At 44.8% G+C, this 23,623-nt stretch overlaps 1 protein-coding gene across 1 annotated transcript in view; it reads right to left on the bottom strand.

Annotated features, from left to right (window-relative positions):
* Positions 1 to 23,623, bottom strand: part of COL9A2 (collagen type IX alpha 2 chain) — a 143,767-nt gene that overhangs the window by 71,572 nt on the left and 48,572 nt on the right. Inside the window, exons 5-8 of the mRNA XM_073571876.1 lie at positions 3,982 to 4,035; positions 1,270 to 1,305; positions 1,160 to 1,183; positions 1,035 to 1,088 (exon numbers count right to left, since the gene is read on the bottom strand). Coding sequence (XP_073427977.1) covers positions 1,035 to 1,088; positions 1,160 to 1,183; positions 1,270 to 1,305; positions 3,982 to 4,035 — 168 coding nt within the window. The remainder of the gene's footprint in view (positions 1 to 1,034; positions 1,089 to 1,159; positions 1,184 to 1,269; positions 1,306 to 3,981; positions 4,036 to 23,623) is intronic.

Below are 23,623 nucleotides of genomic sequence, written 5' to 3'. Positions count from 1 at the left end.
AACATTTATTTTAATCCTAAATGGCTGTCTATTGAATGTCATAATCTATGCTCTTTTCTAATATACTTTAATTAAAAAGTCTCTATTGTACCATCACTACGCTATCTGCTTTATTTTTTTACCTATTTCCTGTTTGATCACATTTTATGTGAGAACCCCTAGTGCATGCTGCGATTTTCAAACAAGTCTACATCAGCGGGCAGCCTCTGCCCACACCCTGAAATGAAGCATAATCAGTGACATTCTTTTCAGGAGCTGGGCTAGTCTCTGGTCTACTGAGCATGCATTGGTGGTCATTTCAAACATATGCTCAGTAGGATCTTGTCACTGTGCAATATGCAGAGTGGCAATGCGCTCGCTTGTCAGCTCTGATGAGAAATGACAAGCTCTCACGAAAGCGCACTGTTAGTGCGCATTGTAAGAAGATTACCTGGCAAGCAGAGACCAGTTACGCCACTGCAAGTGACATAAAAAAAAGTCGCCAAGTGTACCAATTGGTGGTCATATTGTGCCGCCGATTTTTCCATATAATCAGACCTTTAATCACTGGAAAACATTTATAATAGCCCTCCATTTGTTTAAGTGGTTGGCCTTCCATATATTTTAATGCAAATCATGCAACGCTATCAGAGATGTATTATAGGATTCACCCAGGATTGGAAAAACATGTGTGCTTTGGATTAGAAACACGTCCACACCTGTCCATGAGCTGGGTGTAATATAACACCTGAGCTTCATGGAAGTGTATGGGGTTGACATATAATGCCACAGACAACCTGTTGACATGTGTGGCTCTGTTTCTGAAAAATAAACATTTTTTTCTGTTATCCTGGGCAACTCCTTTACAATTTTGTATTCACTAGAAATATGTGAATCAGTAAAAACTTTTACCTATAATTGTTATTTCATCTGCATTAACACAATAGTATTTCATCTATGAGCATTTAATCAGAAATCCATATTTGATTTTTAGGTAAATTGGTAATTATTAATCTTGCTGCTGAATTTGACATGTATTGCATCACAAATCTTACCTTTGGTCCTGTGGCTCCAATTTCTCCAGGAAGCCCCACAGGTCCTGGATTACCCTAAAAAAGCCATATTGTCAATCCTTTTACAAATAAGGTTGTAATATTAGTAATAGTTAGGCTACACTTACTGGAAGTCCTGCAACACCAGGGCCCTAATATGAAAGGATGAGAGAAATAAATGGTTTATAGTGTTATCATAAAAGAACAGTTCAGCGATCAAAGAAACATTCATACTTACTGGTTTTCCAGGTGGCCCTGGAAGTCCAGGCTGGCCCTATATAACACAATTAAAAAATGCTATTAAATGTAAAGAAATTGCATGCGTCTAGTAATCGATGAACTATATATAACCAATAGTGTATATACTATCTGCCTTCCAAAACATCCCTTCCTTCCACTCTGTTCCTTCAGATGTCCCTGCTATTTCTTCCATCTCTAGTAATAAAGCCTTGTTCACATATCCATGTCCATTCTGCAAAAAAATAGACTGTAGTACGAGTGATGGTATGTTTTTCAACTGCTTGCGGTCAGTTTGTTAGTTTAAGTCATTGGACATTATACAGATGACTATCACCGACCTCTCAGCGAGGCTTGATTCATGCACCATTTTTTCACAAACAAGTGCTACCTGTTTTTTTCACAGATAGCACTCGTACCTATGGTATGGGGCTATTGACATGTCAGATTTTTTTCCTTAGGCCGAGTAATTGGTGCAAAATCACAGAGATGTGTCCAATATTGTTTCAAGTGTCAGATCAAAATCGGCAATGGAACTCCATCTGACAGTATTCGGATGCCATCTAACTGCTGTCCATTTTTCACTGACTGATCTGTAGATATGTAAGGGTGTAACAGGGGCAGTCATATGCCTCTCCCTCTCAAATTATTAATTTAGTATTAATATGTGGAACTGCATAAAGTTTTATAGGCATTAATGTGCACAGTTAATGTAATGTACTGTGATAAATGTGTAATGTGATGTATGTATAGTATATAGGTAAAGTACATAGTCAAGTAGAGGACAGATGTATAGCATAGGACATAGGGCTTCAGATAGAGAAGAAAAAGTGCAGCTGTGGGCACATTATATACAGGAAGTAAGTTGCACAGTTTTAAGAACTGTTAAATGGTTGGGACCTGCCCAGCCAAGGGTGGCAGGGTTAGATAATAAGGGGTAGAACTTCCTGGTTTTAGTCAGACAGATGAGAACTGGAGATTACATCTGAGATAAATAAAGTGTTAGCAGGAGTTCAAGGCCAGAGGGTTGGACGGTACGAAAAGTATGGACGGTTTTGGCAGTACGAGAACATCGGCAACTGTCTCCCGCAGACATTCCTGTAACGTCCGGGACCTACAGCCCGAACTAGGCACTAGAAAATGTGCCTTATTCCCTTCCAACAAGTGGAGGCTGGACAGGAAAACGCCTTAGGGAGACAGGACAAGGCTCATGGAAACTTTAAAGCCAGACGGAGTATCTCAAGGGCCGAGGGAGCGATTAAGCGAAGGGAATGGTCAGGCGGAATAAACAACTAATGTGGAAACATACTGTGCTGTATCATCAATTGAACTCGAGATGCTAAGTAAAGTTGAACTGTTTGTTAAGAAGCGAGTGTCCCCTGATTTGTGTGTGGATGTTTCTAGATCCAGGAGACTGGAAACAGAAGGGGTCTGCAACTGAAACATGAGTGTCCTGCACCCTCCGCACAACATATGGGAATCGGGACACTGTTTATTTGTAGGGTGCCAGGGTGTGGGAACACAGCAGCCCCTTTTCCATGACTACCGCCCTCCCTGTGCACCTTACAAATAGGTGGAAAAACTGATGAAACTCTGACCAAACTCCAAAAAAATCTTATAACACTCTGATTAAAATCACTGATGAAACGCTGTCCATTTTTCTCATACGTAAGAAAAACCTGACATCTAATGTAGTGATTTAAATGGATTCAGAACAAAAAAGTGAGAACATTCACACAGTGTTTTTGATGCGGTTTTTTCCTGCATGAAAAACACAGACTACGGCCAGAAACCCACAGAGTTGATTCATTTAGTTTTTTTATGCTGTTTTCAACGCTAAGCTATTTTGATCTTGACTAGGGAAAGAGTGTAGTAATAATGTTGAAAGAATGGACATTCTGCATTTTTTTATTCTTTTTTTTTTTAATGCAACACAGGTAGAAGAACATAAGTAAAAAACACGTACAGCATGAATGAGGTTTTAGGAATCTCATTAATTTTGCTGATACTGTAAAATGCTGCATTTTTTTTCTGCATGACAAACCGCGTGTAAATAAATGCATCAAGAATGAAATGTGTGAACATGCCCTTATAAATATCATTAAAATCATCTGTAAGGTAGCCTAAAGTAGCTGTTATTAATGAGAAGCATAATACTTAGTAGTGACGACCAGCACTGGCATAACCCGGTCAGCCTGGCAATATTTTCCAAATTTGTGGATACAATGAAATTTCTAATTTCTGCCTCAGTCCTACGTCATTTCAGATATGTGCGTAATAGTGATGAGCGCTGGTGATTGTTACTCGAGTTTCCCTAGGGTGCTCGGGTATGCACCAAGTATCACAGGTCTAACAGCCACGAAACATGTGGGCATGGGGATGTGAACATGTCACTCAAACACACGCGATACTTGGTACATACTCGAGCACCCTAGGCAAGCTCTAGTAATAAGCACTTGCGCTCATCACTAGTTAGTAATAAACAGATGTTTAACATGAATCAATGGTCTTCTTTTACTTTGGTGTACATTGCATGGAAGGACCTTTCTACTTTGATTTTTTTTCTGCACTGGTGCTACAATGTAATGTAAGGAAATACTTTTGCCTGGATCCCAGTCGGGAAAGGAGCCCTGCTCTTACTGTTGGATTTACCAAATTACCAATCATGCCCTCGATAAAGGCTATAAAAACAAGAAGTTTGTCAGTTACTTACCTTTGCTCCATAACGACCTGGAGGGCCAGGATCTCCCTTAGCGCCAATTAGTCCCTGCAAGAAAAGTGAATTTGGTGTCATGACAAACTATAGTATAATGGACCAGACTGTAATGAGGTCCATGGCGCATTATTCTTGTGGTAATTAGAAAGCTTACTCATGACTATTATTTTGTTATTATGCTTGGCATCAACACATTTTTCAGCGCTTCACAGACATCATCACTGTCCCCACTGTGACTCACAATCTAAATTACCTATTAGTATGTCTTTGAAGTGCGAGAGAAACCCACGCAAAGAACATACAAACTCCTTGCTGATGTTGTCCTTAGACTTGAACCCAGAACCTCAGCACTGCTAAACAATGAGCCCCCATGCTACTATGTTTTGACCCTAGATTTTCAGTTTGGACTGTACATTAATTGTGTTTTCCACTGCTTTTTGATAAAAGAAGAACACAATAGCATTTTATAAAACAAACTTTCTTATGCATTGAAATGTTAACACTTATTTGCTGTTTACTCAGCTGAAGCAGAAACATAAGTGATGGAGTGTAGTTTTTGGTAAAGGTTAAACTTTTTAAGTAATGTGCCATTACAATGTGGCTCAGTGGGTAGCACTGTTACCTTGCAGCTCAGGCGTCCTGAGTTCAAGTCCCAAAAACGACAATATCTGCAAGGAGTTTGTATGTTCTTCCCGTGTTTGTGTGGGTTTCCTCTAGATACTCCCATTTCCTTCCACACTCCAAAGACACATTGATAGGGAATTTAGATTGTGAGCACCAATGGCGAGAGTGATGATGATGTCTGTAAAGCACTGTGCAATTAATGGCACAAAATAAATAAGTGTCTGTTTTATATTTATTATTCAAGGGTGGATTACCCCAAGACAATCACTGTGAGACAAGCTCCAACTAAATGACTACAGAATATATTGTTAGAAAAGAGGGTATAAAATAATTTTCTTTAAAGTAAATGTCCAGTGACACAAAAACTTTTTCATTGGTTTCCAAATGTTAATTAAATTAACTTACTAATGTACTTTGACACTTTTAGATATCTTAACAAACTAGTAGGGTAAGGGCCATTTTCACTCTAAAACAGGAAGAGAGTTTGCTCTCCCTCTCTTTGATGGTGACATGCTTAAAGAGTTGGCCATTCAGCCAGCCTCCTTTTCCATCATGGCTGATTTAGTGCTGTCTGGCATAATTCATTAGCTAGCCCCCTTTAAGCAAATCTACAAGAAACGGGGGTAGAAAGTACATATATTAATTAACAATCAACAGTATACACAAGGTCCAACTTCTACTAAAGCTGGCCATCAGACTATGACTAAATACAATTTTTGTTATCCAAACGTTTTATTGGAGTTTTAATAAATGGGGAAGAAGGTGTAGGGGAGGGAAGGAAAGATGAAAAGGAAAAGAAGGAAAAGAGGAAGGACAACAGTGTCCAAATGTAAAGAATACATGAAATGTAACAAGTTAATGCAGAAGCATATTATACAATGACACAAAGGTAAGTATTTAAGCATATAATATATTAAATTTGTTCCAAGCCAAAGACCTAACCCCAAAGGGGCCTAGGCAGGCGCACTCTGGTTGAAGACCTTAAGAGAACAGCTCCAGCCATCTAGACCATTTCATAGCATGTTTGGCAAATTGATCATGCATATGTGCAAATTTCAGTTCAAAGGAATGATGAAGGCTAATTTTGTCTATAATATTGTTAATTTGTGGAGGTTTTGGATTTTTCCAAAGGAAAGCGATATTGTGTTTGGAAACTAGTAAAATGTGCATAATCAACAGCCTGTTAGTAGGGTCAATTTTGTCAGCGTCTAGAGAAAGAAGGGCCAGACGAGGAGACAAAATAAGTCACGTTCCTAAGATAAAATCGATAAGATTTGAAACCTTTCTCCAAAAGGAAACAATTTTGGGACATTGCCAAAATATATGCAAAATATTTCCTGGCCTTCCACAACCCCTCCAACAGAGCGGAGAATTGTCAGGGTTGATTCTATGGAGTCTTACAGGGGTATAATACCATCTCGTTAAAAGTTTGAAGTGGGTCTCTTGTAGTGATAAGGAAATGGTAGAGGCGTACGAGAGGGAGCATGCCTGTTCAAGGTCAGGAGGATCAATTATTGTATGTAATTCGTTTTCCCATTTGATAATATTTTGAGTCTTGATCACTGCAAAGCTATTATTACACCACTTGTAAGTATACTCAAAACCCCAGAAAATATTATGGTCTATATTACAAATAAGATTAACTGCTGGTTCAGAAATTGTTGGTGAAATAGCAAGGAACTCATGGAGTTTGTCTTTAAGGATGACGCATTGTAAGAAAGCAGGAGTAGTAGATTGAAATCTATTCTTGAGTTTGTTATAAGGTGTACAAAGAGCACCATCGTATAAATCTTTGAGTCTTTTGAGACCAAGTGCAGACCAAACGGGGTCAATAGTCTGATTGGATGCTTGAAAAATAACTGATAAGGTCAAATTTTTTAATGTGACTTCTTTATTAGAGCCTCTTTTTGGAACAGAAAATTTTTTCCAAGCTTCAGAAATAGCTTGAAAAATTGGATGAGAGTTTTCAATTATTTTTTTATGAAGGAGTTGGTTCAGAATTAGTAGATGAAGAGGTTTATAATTGTTAAAAGACAATTCTAGTTCATGCCAAGCTGGTGTCTTATCATGTGGCCACCAGAATGCGCTTTGACTAAATTTGCAGTGTAATAAGCTGTGATATTTGGGGAACCAGCTCCACCACAAGATTTATGACTGTAGAGAATGTTTTTTGCTATTCTGGGTCTTTTGTTATTCCATATAAAGGACTTCAATGAGGCTTGGAGATTTGTAAGAGAAGAAGTGGGAACTTTTAAAGGAAGAGAGCGAAGTAGATATAGGATTTTTGAGAAGATGTATGATTTATCCATCATGATTCTTCCCCACCAAGAGAGTCCATCATCTCTAGATATGCAAAATTCATTAAAAAGCTATTTGGTAAGAATCTCTAAGTTTAATTTTATAAGAGAGTTTATATTTTTGACAAATTTTAGGCCTAGGTATGTCAGCCCATCAGTAGCCCAACCCCAAGGTGAGAGGCACTCAATTTTTCCTTGGTCTATTCCCAGGTTAAAGCCAAGTATTTTGGATTTACAGTCGTTTATTTTAAAATAAGAGACCTTGGAAAAAGTCTGGATTAGAGTTTGTAAGGCAGTGATAGAGTTGCTTGGATCGGTAAGGGTAAGAATTATATCATCTGCATATAACGCTATTTTAAAATCTCTATGCAAGGTTTTAATTCCTGAGATCTTTGTACTATTCCTGATTAACTGGGCCAGAGGTTCAATGGCCAATGCGAAAAGCAATGGTGACAAGGGGCAGCCCTGTTTAGTCCCATTAGCTATATTAAACGTAGGGGAAAGATGATTGGTGGAATATACCCTCGCCCCAGGGCCGGATTAGAAAGCCATAATACCTCCCGTGAGTCGAGAATTTTGAGAGTCGCTTCAAGATAAGACCAATTAAGGCGGTCAAACGCTTTCTCAGCATCAAGAGAGATAACAGTGGCTTTGAGGTTTTTCGAGGAAATGAGCTTAATTATGTTAATGAGCCTTCTCGTACCATCTACTAAATACAATTTTTAACAGATCAAATAGCCAAACTTAATACTTTGAAAAGTCAAAAAAATTGGGCGCAACTCAGGAGTTTCAGCAAACGTTTGTGACTTTTGGCATTTTCAAGTCAGTTTTTCCTAGCTCTGCTCAAATGGGCGGAGATGGAATGGAGCTGGGGCAGAGCCTGGGCAGGGCAGGTGCTCCATAGGGGCAAGTCACCAAAACGTGTTTATTTCATGGCAAGCTGTGGTGCTCCTTATTCCAGAATTCTCACACCCATCCCTGACGAAGCTGCACACCACTGGTAGATGAGGAGGCATGCACTACTTCTTGGATCAGTAGCATTTGACTCCAGCATGCCCCCTCATCAATACCGTTGCAAGCAATGCTGATATTGATGAATCGGGTTTTTTGTATCTACTTATCATTACTTTTGATGGAAATGTACCTAAACCCGCTTTATGCTAAGTCAGGGCCCTTGTCTCACTGGTGTGGAAAATGTTGCTTTTTATTGATTGAACTTGCTGACAAAATGATAGTTCATTATTAGTTTTCAACTGGTATGACAACTACTAACACTGCATTTCTTTTTATCACTTTGGCAAATATATAAGATATAATTACCACATTTTAAAAAAATGCCCAGAGTTCTTAATGGGGTTTTCCAGGCCTATGAGAAATTAAAAAACTTGATAATTTACTTGCTTTTAAAATTGTGCTCTGTTCCTGAGCTCTCACATGTGGTGATGTGACCTACAGCTTCACACTACCTGCCATAGAAATTGCGCGGCAGCAGCTCTGCAGTGATTGCTGAGCAGTGATGTCCTAGAGTGCGTGTCCTGTGATCCTCAGCAAGTTTACAGTGAAAATGGATGTGTGGGAGTAAAGTAAAGCATAAAACCAGACAGCAAGTAATCTTATTAATTTCAGAGGGGGAGATACTGTGCATTTTAGAGTGCTAGATTATATTATTACTCATGAATACATTATATGACTGATGATCTTTTACAATACACTGAGTCTGTGTTGAGCTAATGTCAACATGTGTATTATTACGGACTATAGGAATATGTCAGCATAGCACATACTAAGTGAAGTAGGAGGAATGTTATGAAGGGAAAACTGGTGTGTACTGCAATTTATCCATCTTGAGACTGTTTAAGAGTTTCAGGATGGTGCTTTGTAGCTGAAATTGACAAGTACAGCATTATCAAGAGTGAGAGATGTGGGACAGATACAGCTTTGCCTTATGAGAAATTATAGTCTACAGGCCTAGAAGGAGAGCTGGCAGGAAGCTCAGAATGCAAACAATAACAAACCACTGGAATGGCTGCATGGTGGACTGCATTTTTGCAACTGGGTTTCATAAAAAATGTTGTAACATGAATCTCTTCATGACCTTTGATGTGCTTGTGCGTCAAAAATCATGTCTCTGCCTTTGAAGCGGGCCGCACGCCAAATAAGCATCTTCCCAGCACATGACAGCTGATTTAATAAGCCATCATGTACCTCTAACAGGCATGGGTGGAGTGGAGCTCTGCCTACGGCTGTTAACCTCTTAAATCCCGCTGTCATTCTCTTTAACAAGAGCTGAAAGGTGTGCGCTTCATTCCAGACTCGCATTGGCGTGCCCACAACGTGATTGTGGGCACAGATGTGTTGCCATGACAGCTAGGGGTCTGCTGAAGACCTCCGTGCCTATCATTATGATCCTCCTGTGAAAGCCAGCAAGTGATTTTAGTTATATACAGCACAGATTGCTGCTGTTGCTGTTATGGGTGGCCCAACCAGTGATTAGTTTTAGGGGCAATCACTTTTTCACACAGGGCCCTGTAGGTTTGGATTTCTTCTTCCCTTAACCCCATAACGTCCAATGAGGGGCATAGCCCACTGTTTTGAACAGCTGACATGTGCCCGCAACCGGCACAGGTGGACTCACGATCCACCTGCCCCTATTAACTAGTTAAACGCCGCTGTCACATTTAAGTGTGATAAACATGAAAAAGAATAGGAAATCAGGAAGGGGACAAACACTTTTTCACACAACTGTATACAATATATATACAGACTGCAGATATATATACACATTGCACACATACAGTCATGGCAAAAAGTGTTGGCACCATTGAAATTCTTCCAGAAAAATAAGTATTTCTCCCAGAAAATTATTGCAATTACACATGTTTTGCTATAGACATGTTTATTTCCTTTGGGTGTATTGGAACAACACAAACAAAACAGGGAAAAAAGGCAAATTGGACATAATTTCACATGAAACCACCAAAATGGGCTGGACAAAATTATTGGCACCTTTCCAAAATTGTGGGTAAACAACTTTGTTTCAAGCTTGGTTAAACTCACCTGTGGCAAGTAACAGGTGTGGGCAATATGAAAATCACACCTAAAACCAGATAAAAAGGGAGAAGTTGACTCAATCTTTGCATTGTGTGTCTGTGTGTGCCACACTAATCATTAAGAAAAGAAAGAGAAGAGAAGTGTCTGAGGACAACAGATCCAAAATTGTTGAACAATATCAACAATCTCAAGGTTACAAGTTCATCTCAAGAGATCATGATGTTCCTTTGTCAATGGTGCACAACATAATCAAGAAGTTTACAACCCATGGCACTGGGGCTAATCTGAAAGGTTGCAGTGCAGGGTAGTCCGGATGGTGGATAAGCAGCCCCAATCAACTTCCAAAGAAATTAAAGCTGTTTTACAGGCTCAGGGTGAATCAGTGTCACCACGAACTGTACATGAGTAATAAAAAACCTTCTAGGAAAGCGTCTTGTGGACAGACGTGACCAAGATAGAGCTTTTTTGGTAAAGTACATCATGCTACTGTTTGCTGTATATGGAAAGAGGCCTACAAAGAAAAGAACACAGTATCTGCAGTCAAACATGGTGGAGGTTCAAAGATGTTTTGGGGATGTTTTGCTATCTCTGGCACTTGAGCACTGACTGTGGGTTGCAATGTAGTGCCCAGTGTCAGAAAGTTGGGTTTGCATCCTAGGTCACGGGTCTTCCAGCAGGACAATGACCGCAAAAATACTTTAAGAAGCACCCAGAAATGGATTGAAACAAAGCACTGGAGAGTTCTGTTGTGGTCAGCAATGAGTCTGAATCTAAATCTCATTGAACACCTGTGGAGAGATCTTAAAATTGCTGTTGGGAGAAGTCACTATCCAAATATGAAAGACCTGTAGCAATTTGCAAAAGAAGAATGGCCATAAATACCAATTGAGAGGTGTAAGAAGCTTGTTGATGGTTATAGGAAGCGATTGTTGTAGCTATTTATTCCAAAGGGTGTGCAACCAAATATTAAATTGAGGGTGGCAGCGATTTTGTCCTGCCAATTTTTGGGGTTTTGCGTGAATTTATGTCCAATTTGTAGAGTTGAGCGAAACGGGTCGAAAAAATTCAAAAGTCGCCGACTTTTGGCAAAGTCGGGTTTCATGAAACGAAACCCGACCCTAGGATGAGGTCGGCCACGAGGTCAGCGACTTACGCGCCAAAGTCGCTTTTCAAAAGTTTGTTTTGCGCTCTTTTTCAGCCAATCAGGATCCACGGACACTGTGGGAAACGTGATGACCTAGGCACGGGTCACCACCATCTTTCAGAAGGGCATGCAAGTGATTGGCTTGCTTTGGTGGGCGTCACAGGGGGTATAAAAGGGCGTGCACGCCGACCGCCATCTTACTTCTGCCGATCTTAGTATAGGGAGAGGTTGCTGCTGATTCTGTAGGGAGAGCGTTAGGCAGGGAAGAAGACAAAAAAACTGCTTCTGCTGCTAGCGATTTGGCCTGCACAACACACAAGTCACTGTGTGTCCAGTGCAAGGGGAGGCTATATTGTGGTGTATCAGTGGTGTTGGTTGTTGGGCTGCCTTTTAAGGCTTCCTGACACGCTGGCATTGCTGTTTACACACTGCTCCGCAAACTGCTTTTTTAAAAGCAATCCAATCTCCCTTATCCTCTAGTCACTTTTGTCACAGCTGTGCCATCGAGCCTGTCACATAGCGCTCAGATATCAGTGGGCCTCACACAATCCACAAGTGTCCAGTGTCCAAAAGTGTGCGCAGAGATTCAAAATCTCCATTATCCTCTCGTCACTTTGGTCACAGGCAGCTGTGCCATCGAGCGTGTCACATAGCGCTCAGATATCAGTGGGCCTCACACAATCCACAAGTGTCCAGTGTCCAAAAGTGTGCGCAGAGATTCAAAATCTCCATTATCCTCTCGTCACTTTGGTCACAGGCAGCTGTGCCATCGAGCCTGTCACATAGCGCTCAGATATCAGTGGGCCTCACACAATCCACAAGTGTCCAGTGTCCAAAAGTGTGCGCAGAGATTCAAAATCTCCATTATCCTCTCGTCACTTTGGTCACAGGCAGCTGTGCCATCGAGCCTGTCACATAGCGCTCAGATATCAGTGGGCCTCACACAATTCACAAGTGTCCAGTGTCCAAAAGTGTGCGCAGAGATTCAAAATCTCCATTATCCTCTCGTCACTTTGGTCACAGGCAGCTGTGCCATCGAGCCTGTCACATAGCGCTCAGATATCAGTGGGCCTCACACAATCCACAAGTGTCCAGTGTCCAAAAGTGTGCGCAGAGAATCAAAATCTCCATTATCCTCTCGTCACTTTGGTCACAGGCAGCTGTGCCATCGAGCGTGTCACATAGCGCTCAGATATCAGTGGGCCTCACACAATCCACAAGTGTCCAGTGTCCAAAAGTGTGCGCAGAGATTCAAAATCTCCATTATCCTCTCGTCACTTTGGTCACAGGCAGCTGTGCCATCGAGCGTGTCACATAGCGCTCAGATATCAGTGGGCCTCACACAATCCACAAGTGTCCAGTGTCCAAAAGTGTGCGCAGAGATTCAAAATCTCCATTATCCTCTCGTCACTTTGGTCACAGGCTGCTGTGCCATCGAGCCTGTCAAATAGCGCTCAGATATCAGTGGGCCTCACACAATCCACAAGTGTCCAGTGTCCAAAAGTGTGCGCAGAGATTCAAAATCTCCATTATCCTCTCGTCACTTTGGTCACAGGCAGCTGTGCCATCGAGCCTGTCACATAGCGCTCAGATATCAGTGGGCCTCACACAATCCACAAGTGTCCAGTTTCCAAAAGTGTGCGCAGAGATTCAAAATCTCCATTATCCTCTCGTCACTTTGGTCACAGGCAGCTGTGCCATCGAGCGTGTCACATAGCGCTCAGATATCAGTGGGCCTCACACAATCCACAAGTGTCCAGTGTCCAAAAGTGTGCGCAGAGATTCAAAATCTCCATTATCCTCTCGTCACTTTGGTCACAGGCAGCTGTGCCATCGAGCCTGTCACATAGCGCTCAGATATCAGTGGGCCTCACACAATCCACAAGTGTCCAGTGTCCAAAAGTGTGCGCAGAGATTCAAAATCTCCATTATCCTCTCGTCACTTTGGTCACAGGCAGCTGTGCCATCGAGCGTGTCACATAGCGCTCAGATATCAGTGGGCCTCACACAATCCACAAGTGTCCAGTGTCCAAAAGTATGCGCAGAGATTCAAAATCTCCATTATCCTCTCGTCACTTTGGTCACAGGCTGCTGTGCCATCGAGCCTGTCACATAGCGCTCAGATATCAGTGGGCCTCACACAATCCACAAGTGTCCAGTGTCCAAAAGTGTGCACAGAGATTCAAAATCTCCATTATCCTCTCGTCACTTTGGTCACAGGCAGCTGTGCCATCGAGCCTGTCACATAGCGCTCAGATATCAGTGGGCCTCACACAATCCAAAAGTGTCCACTGTCCACAAGTGTGTGCAGAAATTCTAAATCTCCCCTGTCCTATAGACACCTTGTACCTTGTTTTACATTACTATATAGTTTGTTGGATTTTGTCTACATTTCTACCAAAAATGAGGAAGGCTGGTGGAAGAGGCCGTGGAATTGGGCGGGGGTTGGCAGCTGGTAATGATGGTGTTGGTGGTGGATCTGATGGTAGTGGCAAGAGCAAAATAGGACCGAATGCAGGAGGTGCTGACCCTGCGTCATCGTCTGGCTACATAAGGCCTCGAACGCTTAGTTTTCTAGGAGTTGGCAAACCGCTTTTAAAGGCAGAGCATCAGGAAAAAGTTTTGTCTTACATTGCTGACTCAGCCTCCAGCTCTATCGCCTCCTCTTCTTCAGTTGTAAAAAGTAAAAGCACTGAGTCGTCATTGGAGGCTCATGTTCATGAACCACACCTTTCCTTGTGTCCTTCACCCCAACCAAGATTGAAGGATGACGCAGGCCATACTACTGATTACTCCATGGAGCTGTTTTCACATACCATGCCTGGATTATCAAGTGAAATGGTGAATTACCCAGGCCAAGATGAATCTGACATGGAGTGCACTGATGCACAGCCGCTGATGGATGATTCTGCTGGTACATTCACTCAGAGCACTACATTGTCCTCGCAGTGTACAGAGCCAGATTTTGACCCTGATGAGACTCAGGTGCCCCTTTCCTGCACACTATACCACCATACACGGTGACACAGAGAAAGGTGCACATGACATAGAAGAGGAGGTGATGGATGACCCAGTTGTTGACCCAGATTGGCATCCATTGGGGGAAGAGGGTGCTGCTTCCAATAGCTCAGATGAGGAGCATCCACAGCAGACATCGACATCGCAACAGCTGTTATCTGGCAGGCCCGGAGCACTCCAAAGACAGGTTCCAAACATCAAAAGAGTTGCTGGACAGCTTGTCCAGAGGGTCAAAAGATCACAGCGTGCTAGGCCGCAAAATGTCTGCCAAAGTAGGAAGAGTGCAGTGTGGCACTTTTTTGAACAAAATCCTCATGATCAGGCCAAGGTTATCTGTAAGAAGTGCGCAAAGACCTTTAGCCGAGGGAAAAATCTGAAAAATTTGAATACCAGTTGCATGCTTAGACATTTAACCAGCATGCACTTGCAAGCGTGGACACAACACCAAACCTCAAGTGCCACATGTGCAACTGATCACAACGAAGGTAGTCAGCAACGCTACATTGTTTCCCCCACTGTAAGCCCACCGGTTAGCACAGCAGCAAATGTTGAGGTGTCGTTGCAAGACCACAGCAGTCAGGGAATCCCACTGTTATATCAACGAAAGACTGATTCTAGGCCATCAGAAAGAACACCAACTCCATCACCATCATCAACCCTCTCTCAGTCCGCCCTGTCCACCGCTACTTCCACCATATGCAGCTCTCAAGTCCAGCTCACCCTCCCAGACACTATGAGTAGGTCAAGAAAGTACTCAGTCTCTCATCCGCGTACACTGGGTTTGAACGCCCACATTGCCAAACTAATCTCGTTTGAGATGATGCCCTTTCGGTTGGTGGAAAGCACAGCTTTCCGCGAACTCATGGCCTATGCAGTACCACGCTATGACCTACCCAGTCGCCACTTCTTCTCTCGCAAAGCCATCCCAGCCCTCCACCATCATGTGAAAGACCGCATTGTCCATGCACTCAAGCAGTCAGTGAGCGGAAAGGTGCACCTCACAACTGATGCATGGTCCAGTCGGCATGGCCAGGGCCGTTACGTGTCCATCACTGCGCACTGGGTTAATGTGGTGGATGCAGGGTCCACAGGGGACAGCGGTGGTGGGACAGTGCTGCCTAGCCCACGGTATAGGAAACAGTTGGCTGTAGGCGTTCGACCCTCCTCCTCCTCCTCCTCCAGAAGCGAAAGCTCGTCCACAGAGCGCAGTCGTACGAGCACTCCATCTGCAGCTGCCACTGTTGCACACGATGTGTCCCCCTATCGAGCAGCTAGTGGAAAGCGTCAGCAGGCTGTGTTGCAGATGATGTGTTTGGGCGACAGACACACCGCCGAGGTGCTGGCCGAGTACTTGAAGCGACAAACTGAGTCATGGCTGGGCAGTGTACATCTTGAGGCAGGCAAGGTAGTTAGTGATAACGGCCGTAATTTTGTGGCAGCCATAGCCCTTTCAAAACTCAGCCACATACCTTGCTTGGCTCACACCTTGAACCTGGTGGTGCAGTGCTTCCTCAAAAATTATCCGGAGTTAACAGCCCTGCTCCAGAAGGTGCGAAGACTGTGCGCGCACATCCGCCGGTCGCCTGTACACTCCGTTCGTATGCAGAAGCTGCAGCGATTGCTCCACCTTCCCAACCACCGCCTCATTATCGACATTGCAACAAGGTGGAACTCCACCCTGCACATGGTGGAGCGGCTGTGCGAGCAGAGGCAGGCCATAATGCATTTGTGGGAGGATACACGGCCAGGCACTTTGAGAGCAGACATGGAGTTGACAGGCGTGCAGTGGTCGAAGCTGAAAGACCTTTGTAAAGTCCTTCAGTGTTTTGAGGAATGCACACGGCTGGTAAGCGCAGACGACGCCATCCTAAGCATGAGCATCCCACTTATGCGTCTGCTCATGCAAACTTTGACGCACCTTAAGGAGCAGGCGTCTGCAGCCAATGTTGATGAGGAGGAAGAGGAGGAGGGAATCCTTGATGACATTCAGCCATTGTCTGCTCAGGGACCTCTCCTGGACGAGGTGGAGGAAGAAGAGGAGGAGGAGGAGGATGATGGGGATGATTACTTAGGGGAGGAGGATGCATCTCGTGGGGCAAGTGAAAATGTTGGCGTGGCAAGGTCTGGTACAGGGTTTGTGCGTGACTGGAGGGATGTGGATTTGCCAGAAAGTGCTCCTCCACCCAGCACTCGCAGTGCATCATTGACACCGGGAACATTGGCCCACATGTCAGATTATGCCTTGCGGATCCTAAAAAGGGACCCCCGCATTGCCAAAATGATGAACGATGACGACTACTGGTTGGCCAGCTTCCTGGATCCACGCTATAAAGGCAAATTACAAAACATCATGCCTCAGGAGAACCTTGACCTAATATTGGCTAATAAACAAGCAACTCTGGTAAATCGGTTGCTTGAGGCATTCCCAGCACACAGCAGCGGTGATGGTTCTCACACGAGCCGTACGGGCCGGGGGCAGCTTGGCAGAGGTGTTCGTGGTGCACACAGCAGAAGTGGCGTTGGAGACAGGGGTTTCATGACAATGTTGTGGACTGATTTTTCAAATACCGCTCACACAACTGGTAATACTGCATCGATGGAAAGTGACAGGAGACAGCAGTTGTCAACTATGGTTACAAACTACTTTTCCTCCCATATCGATGTTCTCCCACACAGGTCATTCCCCTTTGACTATTGGGCCGCTAAACTGGACACCTGGCCTGAATTGGCCCAATATGCCTTACAGGAGCTCGCTTGCCCAGCTGCAAGTGTGCTATCGGAAAGAGTCTTCAGTGCAGCTGGATCAATCCTGACAGAAAAAAGGACCCGTCTGTCAACCCAAAATGTGGATGATCTAACCTTCATTAAAATGAACCACGCATGGGTTTCCAAGGATTTTGTCCCACCTTCCCCTGATGACACATAGGGTGACAGAAAAATGGCTTGCTTTGGTCCACCTCTTCCTGGTACTTCACCTATTTCGCCTTTTGCATCAGCTGAATGTCCAACATCAACATATGCCACTTTCTAAAACTCCCTAACTGTGCTGCCTCCCCCCCCATGGCCGGGGTCACCACCTACCGCACGACACCGTGCGAGTGCCGTTGCCCTGGACAGGTGGGTAGGCCGACTCTTGGGCGCGGGCACTGGCACAGGGTCCCTCATAGTGCAATCAAGTGTCTCTGATGGCGGTGGTGCACACCCGCCGTCAGACACACCGCTGTACTATGAGGGGCCCAGTGCCAGTACCGACGCCCACGAGTGGACCCCCCTTGCTTGGGCAGGGCCCCAGCATTTGCAATCTTTACCTCTCCCTGCTCCTCCGCTGTGTAATCTGGGCCGTCAAATCCATACTGTGCCTGACACCGTCTGAGCCTGCCTCCTGAGACATATATTTTGAATGTGTACGCTATCCATACATGTTATCCGGGGATACGGTACCCTTTCTAACCTTTGGGCAATCACGTGCAATCCATACTGGGCCTAACACCGTCTGAGCCTGCCTCCTGAGACATATATTTTGAATGTGTACGCTATCCATACATGTTATCCGGGGATACGGTAGCCTTTCTAACCTTTGTGCAATCACGTGCAATCCATACTGGGCCTAACACCGTCTGAGCCTGCCTCCTGAGACATATATTTTGAATGTGTACGCTATCCATACATGTTATCCGGGGATACGGTACCCTTTCTAACCTTTGTGCAATCACGTGCAATCCATACTGTGCCTGACACCGTCTGAGCCTGCCTCCTGAGAAATATATTTTGAATGTGTACGCTATCCATACATGTTATCCAGGGATACGGTACCCTTTCTAACCTTTGTGCAATCACGTGCAATCCATACTGTGCCTGACACCGTCTGAGCCTGCCTCCTGAGACATATATTTTGAATGTGTACGCTATCCATACATGTTATCCGGGGATACGGTACCCTTTCTAACATTTGTGCAATCACGTGCAATCCATACTGGGCCTAACACCGTCTGAGCCTGCCTCCTGAGACATATATTTTGAATGTGTACGCTATCCATACATGTTATCCGGGGATACGGTACCCTTTCTAACCTTTGTGCAATCACATGCAATCCATACTGGGCCTAACACCGTCTGAGCCTGCCTCCTGAGACATATATTTTGAATGTGTACGCTATCCATACATGTTATCCGGGGATACGGTACCCTTTCTAACCTTTGTGCAATCACGTGCAATCCATACTGTGCCTGACACCGTCTGAGCCTGCCTCCTGAGACATATATTTTGAATGTGTACGCTATCCATACATGTTATCCAGGGATACGGTACCCTTTCTAACCTTTGTGCAATCACGTGCAATCCATACTGGGCCTAACACCGTCTGAGCCTGCCTCCTGAGACATATATTTTGAATGTGTACGCTATCCATACATGTTATCCGGGGATACGGTACCCTTTCTAACCTTTGTGCAATCACGTGCAATCCATACTGGGCCTAACACCGTCTGAGCCTGCCTCCTGAGACATATATTTTGAATGTGTACGCTATCCATACATGTTATCCGGGGATACGGTACCCTTTCTAACCTTTGTGCAATCACGTGCAATCCATACTGGGCCTAACACCGTCTGAGCCTGCCTCCTGAGACATATATTTTGAATGGGTACGCTATCCATACATGTTATCCAGGGATACGGTACCCTTTCTAACCTTTGTGCAATCACGTGCAATCCATACTGTGCCTGACACCGTCTGAGCCTACCTCCTGAGACATATATTTTGAATGTGTACGCTATCCATACATGTTATCCGGGGATACGGTACCCTTTCTAACCTTTGTGCAATCACGTGCAATCCATACTGTGCCTGACACCGTCTGAGCCTGCCTCCTGAGACATATATTTTGAATGTGTACGCTATCCATACATGTTATCCAGGGATACGGTACCCTTTCTAACCTTTGTGCAATCACGTGCAATCCATACTGGGCCTAACACCGTCTGAGCCTGCCTCCTGAGACATATATTTTGAATGTGTACGCTATCCATACATGTTATCCAGGGATACGGTACCCTTTCTAACCTTTGTGCAATCACGTGCAATCCATACTGGGCCTGACACCGTCTGAGCCTGCCTCCTGAGACATATATTTTGAATGTGTACGCTATCCATACATGTTATCCAGGGATACGGTACCCTTTCTAACCTTTGTGCAATCACGTGCAATCCATACTGGGCCTGACACCGTCTGAGCCTGCCTCCTGAGACATATATTTTGAATGTGTACGCTATCCATACATGTTATCCAGGGATACGGTACCCTTTCTAACCTTTGTGCAATCACGTGCAATCCATACTGGGCGTGAGAACGGCTGGCGAGCTGTTAAGCAAGCTACAGCACCTGTCCAGAAAAGTACAGGGATTCCCTAGCGAGGAGACTTATTTGATTGTTTTCAATGTTGGGACAGCAATTTTTGGGGAGCACTATACTCTGGAGAATGATAGATGGGGCCCACCATACACTGGAACATTCCAAAGGTGGACATCAGACACTGGAGCAGCATTTACAGGGCCCATTATACACTAGAGCATTAGAAATGGGGCCCATTATGTTTGGAGCATTATTTGGGCGCATAAGACAGTGGAGCTTCATCCATGGGGACCAACATATACTGTAGCATTATGTGGAGCTCATCATATACTGTTTCAAACATTATATGGGACCAATGATTCTGTATGGAGAAATAGATGGGCCTCGTCATGAGATGTAAAAAGTGAGGTATTTTTCATTGTACTATACCGCTATTTATCTGCCGTATCGGAGCATGATGAGTTGTGGTATGTGTTAAAGGGGCGCTCTTTCGCCCAGTGCACATGAAAACCTGCAGCCAGCCCTCCCCCCCCACAACTTTAGCCAAATAACCCCCATTTTTCAGTGCGTAACTTGTATTATGAATAGAGTTGAGCGACTTTTGTTTTTTTAGGGTCGCGTTTCGTTTCGTGAAACCCGACTTTTCCAAAAGTCGGGTCTAGCAAGATCGTCCGATTATAGGGAAAAATCGGGGTCGTCCCGAAACACGAAACCCAATGTAAGTCAATGGGGAATAAAAGTCGGCAGTGAGAGGAGGACAGGAAACACACCTACAGTGCCCATTTGAATGCCAAAAGCATCAATTCTTCTTACTTAAGCTTGTCAACCTTAATTAACTTCATAATACAAGTTACGCACTGAAAAATGGGGGTTATTTGGCTAAAGTTGTGGGGGGGGAGGGCTGGCTGCAGGTTTTCATGTGCCCTGGGCGAAAGAGCACCCCTTTAACACATACCACAACTCATCATGCTCCGATACGGCAGATAAATAGCGGTATAGTACAATGAAAAATACTTCACTTTTTACATCTCATGACGAGGCCCATCTATTTCTCCATACAGAATCATTGGTCCCATATAATGTTTGAAACAGTATATGATGAGCTCCACATAATGCTACAGTATATGTTGGTCCCCATGGATGAAGCTCCACTGTCTTATGGGCCCAAATAATGCTCCAAACATAATGGGCCCCATTTCTATTGCTCTAGTGTATAATGGGCCCTGTAAATGCTGCTCCAGTGTCTGATGTCCACCTTTGGAATGTTCCAGTGTATGGTGGGCCCCATCTATCATTCTCCAGAGTATAGTGCTCCCCAAAAATTGCTGTCCCAACATTGAAAACAATCAAATAAGTCTCCTCGCTAGGGAATCCCTGTACTTGTCTGGACAGGTGCTGTAGCTTGCTTAACAGCTCACCAGCCGTTCTCACGCCCAGTATGGATTGCACGTGATTGCACAAAGGTTAGAAAGGGTACCGTATCCCTGGATAACATGTATGGATAGCGTACACATTCAAAATATATGTCTCAGGAGGCAGGCTCAGACGGTGTCAGGCCCAGTATGGAATGCACGTGATTGCACAAAGGTTAGAAAGGGTACCGTATCCCCGGATAACATGTATGGATAGCGTACACATTCAAAATATATGTCTCAGGAGGCAGGCTCAGACGGTGTTAGGCCCAGTATGGATTGCACGTGATTGCACAAAGGTTAGAAAGGGTACCGTATCCCTGGATAACATGTATGGATAGCGTACACATTCAAAATATATGTCTCAGGAGGCAGGCTCAGACGGTGTCAGGCCCAGTATGGATTGCACGTGATTGCACAAAGGTTAGAAAGGGTACCGTATCCCCGGATAACATGTATGGATAGCGTACACATTCAAAATATATGTCTCAGGAGGCAGGCTCAGATGGTGTTAGGCCCAGTATGGATTGCACGTGATTGCACAAAGGTTAGAAAGGGTACCGTATCCCCGGATAACATGTATGGATAGCGTACACATTCAAAATATATGTCTCAGGAGGCAGGCTCAGACGGTGTTAGGCCCAGTATGGATTGCACGTGATTGCACAAAGGTTAGAAAGGGTACCGTATCCCCGGATAACATGTATGGATAGCGTACACATTCAAAATATATGTCTCAGGAGGCAGGCTCAGACGGTGTTAGGCCCAGTATGGATTGCACGTGATTGCACAAAGGTTAGAAAGGGTACCGTATCCCTGGATAACATGTATGGATAGCGTACACATTCAAAATATATGTCTCAGGAGGCAGGCTCAGACGGTGTCAGGCCCAGTATGGATTGCACGTGATTGCACAAAGGTTAGAAAGGGTACCGTATCCCCGGATAACATGTATGGATAGCGTACACATTCAAAATATATGTCTCAGGAGGCAGGCTCAGACGGTGTTAGGCCCAGTATGGATTGCACGTGATTGCACAAAGGTTAGAAAGGGTACCGTATCCCCGGATAACATGTATGGATAGCGTACACATTCAAAATATATGTCTCAGGAGGCAGGCTCAGACGGTGTCAGGCACAGTATGGATTTGACGGCCCAGATTACACAGCGGAGGAGCAGGGAGAGGTAAAGATTGCAAATGCTGGGGCCCTGCCCAAGCAAGGGGGGTCCACTCGTGGGCGTCGGTACTGGCACTGGGCCCCTCATAGTACAGCGGTGTGTCTGACGGCGGGTGTGCACCACCGCCATCAGAGACACTTGATTGCACTATGAGGGACCCTGTGCCAGTGCCCGCGCCCAAGAGTCGGCCTACCCACCTGTCCAGGGCAACGGCACTCGCACGGTGTCGTGCGGTAGGTGGTGACCCCGGCCATGGGGGGGGAGGCAGCACAGTTAGGGAGTTTTAGAAAGTGGCATATGTTGATGTTGGACATTCAGCTGATGCAAAAGGCGAAATAGGTGAAGTACCAGGAAGAGGTGGACCAAAGCAAGCCATTTTTCTGTCACCCTATGTGTCATCAGGGGAAGGTGGGACAAAATCCTTGGAAACCCATGCGTGGTTCATTTTAATGAAGGTTAGATCATCCACATTTTGGGTTGACAGACGGGTCCTTTTTTCTGTCAGGATTGATCCAGCTGCACTGAAGACTCTTTCCGATAGCACACTTGCAGCTGGGCAAGCGAGCTCCTGTAAGGCATATTGGGCCAATTCAGGCCAGGTATCCAGTTTAGCGGCCCAATAGTCAAATGGGAATGACCTGTGTGGGAGAACATCGATATGGGAGGAAAAGTAGTTTGTAACCATAGTTGACAACTGCTGTCTCCTGTCACTTTCCATCGATGCAGTATTACCAGTTGTGTGAGCGGTATTTGAAAAATCAGTCCACAACATTGTCATGAAACCCCTGTCTCCAACGCCACTTCTGCTGTGTGCACCACGAACACCTCTGCCAAGCTGCCCCCGGCCCGTACGGCTCGTGTGAGAACCATCACCGCTGCTGTGTGCTGGGAATGCCTCAAGCAACCGATTTACCAGAGTTGCTTGTTTATTAGCCAATATTAGGTCAAGGTTCTCCTGTGGCATGATGTTTTGTAATTTGCCTTTATAGCGTGGATCCAGGATGCTGGCCAACCAGTATTCGTCATCGTTCATCATTTTGGCAATGCGGGGGTCCCTTTTTAGGATCCGCAAGGCATAATCTGACATGTGGGCTAATGTTCCCGGTGTCAATGATGCACTGCGAGTGCTGGGTGGAGGAGCACTTTCTGGCAAATCCACATCCCTCCAGTCACGCACAAACCCTGTACCAGACCTTGCCACGCCAACATTTTCACTTGCCCCACGAGATGCATCCTCCTCCCCTAAGTAATCATCCCCATCATCCTCCTCCTCCTCCTCTTCTTCCTCCACCTCGTCCAGGAGAGGTCCCTGAGCAGACAATGGCTGAATGTCATCAAGGATTCCCTCCTCCTCTTCCTCCTCATCAACATTGGCTGCAGACGCCTGCTCCTTAAGGTGCGTCAAAGTTTGCATGAGCAGACGCATAAGTGGGATGCTCATGCTTAGGATGGCGTCGTCTGCGCTTACCAGCCGTGTGCATTCCTCAAAACACTGAAGGACTTTACAAAGGTCTTTCAGCTTCGACCACTGCACGCCTGTCAACTCCATGTCTGCTCTCAA

The sequence above is a fragment of the Dendrobates tinctorius genome, unplaced genomic scaffold (assembly GCF_039654945.1).
Source record: "Dendrobates tinctorius isolate UK_male_01 unplaced genomic scaffold, ASM3965494v1 ptg000007l, whole genome shotgun sequence".
Taxonomy (NCBI): domain Eukaryota; kingdom Metazoa; phylum Chordata; class Amphibia; order Anura; family Dendrobatidae; genus Dendrobates; species Dendrobates tinctorius.
This window is presented reverse-complemented; position numbering and strand designations above follow the sequence as displayed.